This window comes from Vombatus ursinus, unplaced genomic scaffold, assembly GCF_900497805.2.
Source record: "Vombatus ursinus unplaced genomic scaffold, bare-nosed wombat genome assembly UNPS02011369.1, whole genome shotgun sequence".
Taxonomy (NCBI): domain Eukaryota; kingdom Metazoa; phylum Chordata; class Mammalia; order Diprotodontia; family Vombatidae; genus Vombatus; species Vombatus ursinus.
In genome coordinates, this window is record NW_020951147.1 from 6,589,513 (window position 1) to 6,596,690 (window position 7,178).

Genomic DNA, 7,178 nt, shown 5'->3' on the forward strand with positions numbered 1-7,178 from the left:
CTGATCTCGTTCCTAAATTCCAGGACTATATAAATGGGGAAGACTGAGGTCACACAGTAAGTTCATGCCTCTTTGTCCATTTGGGAGAAACTAAGGCACAATCCCTTATGGAGGACTCCTGAAACAAGACAGAGTAGACGCCAGAGCTCCAAGAAGAAATCCTTTATTGTCCATACAGTCCAGGACAGAAAGGTGGAGGTGAGCTGAGAAAGGAGTGCAGGATTCCAGGAGGCAGGAGCTTTCCTCAGGCCGGCCTGGCCTGGACCAGGTTGTAGAGCAAAATGGCGCCCTTGGCTGAGGGACAGAGCTCGCTCCAGGCTTCAGACTCCTCCTGCAGGCGTCTGACTCTCTGTGCAGAAAGACAGACTTGGATAAGGGTTCACCTCCTCCCTCCTGGCTACGCTGGGGCATCCTCCTCTCTTACTTGCATTCTTACCACCAGAAGGGACCTCAGAGGTCCTCTGTGCATCTACCCATCCTCCCTCCCCGCCCAGAATGCCCTCTCCACCATCTCCGGCAGGGAACCATTCAGCCTTTGCTTGAAGGGAAGGGCAGCCTACAGGCTCCTCAGGCAGTCTAGGCAGCCTTGTGCCCATCGCGCTCCAGCTCTGTTCTTTGGGGCCAAGCAGAGTACCTCTACCATTTGTCAGCCTTCAGAGATGAGAAGACGGCCATCCATGTATCCCTCAGCCTTCTCTTCTCCAAGATAAACATTCCCATTTCTTTCTACCACGGCTGTGATGTGAATATGTCCTCTTTCCCCACATGGGCCATCCTCCTCCAGACAGGCTTTGTTTTATCAATGCCAGTCCTGAAACGCTGCGCCCACAGCTGAACATGACACCATCTTGCTTGTGCATCGTCTGCTCCCATTAAGGCAGGGTAAGCCAGGGTACTCCCATGACTGCTCCAGACTCTCCCAGAGCTGGCCATCCACTCGAGACCTTTCACACAGGAGCTAGCACTGACCAGCCACTTACTTCCCTTGGGCTCCAGACATCCATTGCGCAGATTCAGGATTGCCTACTTACCCTCTTTAAAGTCTCCATCTTGGCTGGGAACATCTTAAAACATCTTTTCTTTCTGCCCATGTGATTCACCTTCAGCCCTGGCTCGCTCACCCCCAGCCTGTCTGACCTTCTCTTGCTCCCCGGGCCTCCTGCTCCCAGCTCTCACCTGCACTTCCATGAAGATGATGCCAGTGGATTCATGAGCTTCCGGTCCTCCCATCATATAGAGGGTCCTCACCTGCTCAGAGGTCAGGCTACAGCTAAAGGAGGGGAAGGCAAACTTCTGGGAGCAGGGCAGAACTGCTCTGGCCAGGGGCCCCAAAGCTCAGTCGTGCCCTGGGGCTCCAGTTGCCCAGATCTTGGTTCCCCCAGCCTGGGCCTCCAGGCCTCTCCTAGAAGACCAGGAGCAAAGTGTTGGAAAATGAACCCTTTCCCTGAAAAGTGGGATCTGGCTTAATTGCAGAAGAAAGCTCAGCAGTTCGTAGACAGCAGGATATTAAAAATACGACTATTTCTAAAAAAGCCACGTTAAAATGTTTGTGCCCCACTCCCCCCCTCGTTTGCCTACTCCTAGTTCTGATTCTGTCCCTCAGAAGAAAGAAGCGCCATCCCCCATAGGATGCCCAATTACCTGACATAGAATTCAGCACTGGCCCTTCCCGCGCTGGTCTCGTTTCGGGCAATGCCCAGAAGGAGGGGACGGCTCAAAGTCGACAACGGCACGTTCACCTGGCAGGGATGGGGTCAGAGGTCAGGGGGCATCACCTCAGCTCCTGCTCTCCCCGCCCTCCACCCCCCCACCCCAGCCTCAGGCTCAGACCCCTCACCTCATCCCGGATCTCCTGCAGAATGGATGAGAACAGCTCCAGAACCACCAGGCCCCCAGGAAGATCCTCGTGCCGGGGCGTCTCCCCAGGAAACAGGGCCTACAAGGAGGCAGCCTCAGCTCTCCCCTCCCCGGGGCAGCCTCGCCTCTCGGGCCCGAGGAGACTTGTCAGGCGGACCGGCCTTGCTCTGGTGCCCTCATCCCAGCCCCCACTGAAGCACATCAGAGTGGCAGAGGAAGAGAGAGGGCAAAGTGCTGGCCAGAAAAGAGCCACGCTCTCAGGCCCGGGAGACCTGGGGCTCCAGGCCTGCCTCTGACTTTGGGTTTGGCATCCCCTTCCTTTTTATTTTTTTTTAAACTAATTTATTTTGACTTATCAACAATCACTTCCATAAGCTTTTGAGTTTAAAATTTTTCCCCCTTCCCAAGACAGCCTACAATCTGATATAGGCCATACATTCCTTTCCCCTTTTCCCTCCTACTGCCTATAGGGCCAGTTAGATTTCCAGACCTAACTAATTATGTCATTCCCTCCTTGAGCCGAATCCGAGGAGAGGAAGGTTCAGACAATGCTCATCTCCCTCGCTTCTTTCCCTCTGCTGTAACAGGTTTTGGTGCCTTTTCCTGTAACATAATTTACCCTCGTCTGCCTCCTTCTTTCCTTTTCTCTCAGTGCATTTTCTTAGATCAGATTAATCCACTAACCCACTTGATTAGATTTTTTTTTTTGTCACAACATCAAAGTCAACTTATACCCACCCCCTTTATGTATAGCCTTTAACATGGTGTAATAATAACAGTGGAGTTCTCAAGAGTTACAAGTGTCATCTTCCCTTGTAGGGGTGTAAACAGTTTGCCCTTGTTAATAACATGTTGTTTTGTTCTGTCCCGTTGGCCTTGTTACCCCTTCCTTTTTAAATAACTCCTCCGCCAGCCGTTGGTTCCTGGCGACAAAGAGCCAAAGGGATAGAGAACGGGCCTGGGATTTCTTGTCCGGGGAGCTCTCTCGGGTAACGCAGCCCTCACCTTCTCTGGCACTAAGAGTCTCGGAGCTGCCTAGAGCTCAGAGGCAACATGACCTGCCCGGGCCACACAGGGAGGAGGGCTCCTCCCTACTCCATCTCAGCGCATTGGCTGTTGTCTCATGGATTAGAGAAGAAAAACTATCAGTTTGGCAAAACGAATCAAGGCGTGAACAGGTGGGATGGTAGATGCCGCGTTGCTCACCCACGGTCCACCACCTCTGTGAAGCCCGATCACGAGCGAGGTGATCACGCAGAAAGAAGATGGTACCTCGTGGCCGGCCCCTCCGGCAGACCGGCCCCTCTGTCACTTGTCTTCGCTCCCCCTGTCCCTGCTACCTGAAAACCTCCCCAGTGGCTGCAGTCCTTCGGAAACCCTCCCCTGATGCCCCCGGTCCTAGACGTCTCCTCTGCTTCTCCACTAAACACACTGTCTTCTCCTCTCCTGCTTTGAACCTCGTCACTGACCCTGGCCTCTCTCCAGCCCTCTGGTCCTCATCACCAAATGCCTACTAGACATTTTGAAGCGAATGTCCCTTAGGCAGCAGACACAACATGTCCAAAATGGAGCTCATCACCCCTCGGGACCCACCCCTTTCCCCAGCTTCTAGCACCTCGCATGCCTCGCACACAGTAGGGGTTTAATACTCGTTGGCTGCACTTCCCTATTTTTGCTGAGGTCAGCAGCATCTCTGCAGTCGCCCCGGGGGTCATCTGTGACATTCCTCACCCTCACGCACCCCAAATGGCTAATCGGTTGCTAAGTCCTGTTTCCTCCTCCAGAGTCTCTCTCACATCTATCCTCTCTCTCGGTCTACGTGGCCATCGTCACCTTGGCGTCCACCCTCACCGCCTCAGCCGGGGGTTTTGTGATAGCCTGGGGGCGGCTCTGCCTGCCTCCAGCCCATCCTCGGTTCAGCCACCAAAGGGATTTTCTGAAAGCCCAGGTCTGATCCTAACACCCCTGCCCTATTCTCAGTAAATTTCAATGGCTTCCTATTATCAAAAGCATCAAACGGAAATTCCTTTGTTGGGCAGCTAAGGGGCACATTGGGTAAAGCACTGGGCCTGGAGTCAGGAAGACCTGAGTTCAAATTTGGCCTCAAATACTTACTGTCTGTGTGACCCTGGGTAAGTCATTTAATCTCTGCCTCGATTTCCTCATCTGTAAAACAGGGTAAGAGCACCTACTTCCCAGGGTTGTTGTGAAGATCAAATGAAATGATTTTTGTTAAGGGCTTAGCACAGTGCCTGGCACATAGTAGGGGCTTAATAAATGCTAGTTTCCCTCTTTCCTTCCTTCATACTTGGAATGCCTTCCCTACTCAGCTTCTCCTCTTGGAATCTCTGCCTCCCTTCAAAACTCAATGGAAAGGGGCAGCTAGGTGGCACCGGCCCTGGAGTCAGGAGGACCTGAGTTCAAATCCAGCTTCAGACCAAACACTTGACACTTACTAGCTGTGTGACCCTGCTCAAGTCACTGAACCCCAATTGCCTAAAAAACAAAACAAAACAAAAAAACCCAATGGAAACGCCGACTTCTCCATGAGGCCTTTCCTGGTAGTTTTTCTTCTGTCTTATGCATTTGCCTCCATATGTGTGTGTTACCATCTTGACTGGAAGGTAGAATCATAGGGTCATGGGCTGAGAGTTGGAAGGGACCTTAGAAGCCATGGAGTTCAACCTCCTCATTTTACAGATGAGGAAAATGAGGCCCAGAGAAGGTGCATGGCTAGACTGGCCAAGCCTCACCTTGCTAGCGGGGGAAGTGTCTGAGGCAGGATTTGAACCCATGTTTGGCGTTCTACCCATTACACCACACTGCCTCTCAGGCGTTTCACCCTGCTTGGTCCATCTTCCCCATTCCCTCATTCTCTTCATCAATTTCATTTTCCTCACTCAACAAACCAATGGTGACCATCTCCCGTTTGCACTGTAGATGCCGGCGTTGGGAGCGGTAGGAGGCAGGCCACAATCCGCCACCTTGTAACTTTCTACCACAGTGCCTTCCTTCCTCGGGTAGGTTCTCAGCTCTCAGGCCCTGGGCCTCTTTCCCCACAGCTCTGGACAGTTAGAAGACGGGAGAGGAAGGGGAAATGAACCCCCAAGAGTACAGCTTCCCAGCCCTCCCCACCCCTAATTCTCCTTGTTTTTAGGTCTTCTAGGGCTCTCTTTGCCTGACTCTGCAGGGTGTAGGTGCTCACCTGAGGCTCAGGGTGCCCCCCAGGCACATCTATCAGCCCAGGGGCCTCAGCCACCCTCAGAGACCGGCGGAGAAAGACCAGGAAGCCATCCGAAGTGGCCAGCATGGCACCCACTCCCAGCGGGTCTGCCAAGTAGGCTTGGGCATCTCCCCAGTCAGCTTTCCCCTGGCACCGAAGCCTGCCTGCTGAACTGGCCCAGTTGGTGCCCAGGAAGTCCTGGTAGGAGGTGAGACCCATCCGCAGCGTCAGGCAGGGCCCACCAGGGTCGGGGGGCCCCAGGGCTGCCGAGTGCAGTCGAAACTTGGGAGCATTGAAGAGCCAGGGCTGGGCCTGCCGGCGGGCGTTCCAGGCGGCGATGATGGAGTCCTCCCCTCCAGGCAGCGGGCGCCGGTCGTAAGCTGGGCTCAACTCTGCCCGCACCCGCTCTTCGGCAAGCCCGCCCAGCGGGCCCTGGATGAGCAGGGAGACCTCAGGATCCATAGAACGCAGGGGACGAGGCTGGTGGGAGAGGGAGATGGGGCAGAGTTACCACTGCCCTGCCGGGCATCCCCTGCCCACTGCTGGCCTCCGGGGGGTCCCAGCCCCGGCCATGCCCCCCGGCGCCCAGCCCCAGCCCAGCACCGACTGTGTGGGCAGCTCTCAGAGGCTGCAGCTGCTGCTTCCAGCCTCCTGCTCCGCTGGGGCCGGCTCCTCCCCTCCCTGAACGAAAGCGGAAGGAGTCTCACTCCCTCCGGTCCCCAGCTCTCATTGGCTCCCTCCGTGCCCGAGATCCGGCGGGCAGGCACCCGGCAGGAGCCCGGTGAGGATCGGCCCCGGCTGGATTTCTAGGGCCCTTGCGGCTCGTCTGTTGCATTCCCCTGTCTTTACAGACGAGGAAACCGAGATGGGGGCTCTGGGCCTTGCCCCGGGTCAGACGGGTAGGACGAAGCAGTGATCCAGATTCCTCCTTGGCCCTGCTGCCTTTCTGATCTCTGGCCCCAGCTCTGCCCTGCCCAGGGCTCTGCCCCTCAGCCCTCCCCGCCTAACTCAAGCCCGGGCACAGTGGGAAGGGGGGAGCGCAGGCAATCAGGCCACGGAGCAGGAGCAGCACCCCCATCTCTCCCTTGCCACCCTGGAGCGGGGTGGAGCTGAAAATGCCTTGGACTGGGAGTCTCTGAGTCTTGGCTGTGCCCCAAATGACCTCTGTGACTTGGGACAACTTCCTTTCACTTTGTGGCCCTCGGTTTCCTGTTCTGTAAAACGAGGTAGACAGACCGGGTGATATCTAAATATCAGAGCTCTAAATCCTATGTTCCTAGGTTCCTTGGGGAGTGAGGGGCATGAACCCCGCTGGGGGACAGACGTCCCAGCAAGCTGGGCCCAGGGGAAGGAGGACCCGGAGACTCCGAGAACAGGTGAGAGCCCGTGGGCTCCCCTGGGGAGCTCAGCTCAGGTGGCTGCTCTGCCCCATGATGGGGAAGGGGGGCTGAGATTGTCAGAGCCAGAGCAGCTGGCCCAGCAGACCAGCCCTGGGGGGCCCACAGGTTCAGGGACTGATGGATACTTCCCCTCCCCGCCCTCTCCCAACTCTGGGGCACCCAAGGGGGCCTTTCCATGGTTACTGTTACCCAGCAGATCTCTTGGGGGGCAGGAGGGGCTGGGCACCTTTGGTGGGAAAGGGGCAAGGACCTTGTCGGCCTTTGGGCTGTTTCAGGACCGGGACGTGCGGCTGTCCAAGGCTCTGTCCTATGCCCTGCGTCATGGGGCCATTAAGATGGGGCTACCCATGGGCTCAGGTAAGCCATGAGCACAAGGAGGCTGTGGGAACAGCCCGAGTCAGAGGAAGGCTTGGAAAGTGCTGGCCCCCCTGAACGAGCAGTAATGATACAAACTGTCAGTGAACATGGAGGTGAATGAATGAATTGCACCAGGAGTCAAGAAGCTCTCAGTGCAAATCCTGCCTTTAGATACCCTGTGACTCTGGGCAGGTGACTCAGCCTCAGTTTCTTCCTCTGCAGAATGGGGATGGGGGTGATAGCACCCATCCCCAGGGCTGTTGTGAAGATTAGGTGAGGGGGTGTGTGTGTGTGTGTGTGTGTGTGTGTGTGTGTGTGTGTGTGTGTGTGTGTGTGTGTGT

At 55.8% G+C, this 7,178-nt stretch overlaps 2 protein-coding genes across 5 annotated transcripts in view; one reads left to right on the forward strand and one right to left on the reverse strand.

Moving 5' to 3' along the window:
• Positions 1 to 147: 147 nt before the first annotated feature.
• Positions 148 to 5,650, reverse strand: NUDT22 (nudix hydrolase 22). 3 transcript variants are annotated; one of them, XM_027855964.1, is made up of 5 exons: positions 5,063 to 5,647; positions 1,838 to 1,936; positions 1,642 to 1,739; positions 1,177 to 1,270; positions 148 to 349 (listed from the first exon to the last, which is right to left on the reverse strand). In XM_027855964.1, exons 1-5 carry the CDS (start codon positions 5,540 to 5,542, stop codon positions 245 to 247), a joined length of 876 nt encoding a protein of 291 aa, XP_027711765.1. In that variant the 5' UTR covers positions 5,543 to 5,647; the 3' UTR covers positions 148 to 244. The 3 variants fall into 3 exon arrangements, with proteins under 3 accessions (XP_027711765.1, XP_027711764.1, XP_027711766.1); XM_027855963.1 differs by having other exon boundaries at positions 261 to 1,270; XM_027855965.1 differs by lacking the exons at positions 148 to 349; positions 1,177 to 1,270 and adding an exon at positions 1,277 to 1,402 and having other exon boundaries at positions 5,063 to 5,650.
• Positions 5,651 to 5,786: 136 nt separating this feature from the next.
• TRPT1 (tRNA phosphotransferase 1) overlaps positions 5,787 to 7,178 on the forward strand; it is a 3,286-nt gene continuing 1,894 nt past the window's right edge. For both annotated transcript variants that reach the window (XM_027855966.1, XM_027855967.1), the window contains exons 1-3: positions 5,787 to 5,979; positions 6,361 to 6,456; positions 6,756 to 6,837. In XM_027855966.1, coding sequence (XP_027711767.1) covers positions 6,382 to 6,456; positions 6,756 to 6,837 — 157 coding nt within the window. In that variant the 5' untranslated portion in view covers positions 5,787 to 5,979; positions 6,361 to 6,381. The remainder of the gene's footprint in view (positions 5,980 to 6,360; positions 6,457 to 6,755; positions 6,838 to 7,178) is intronic.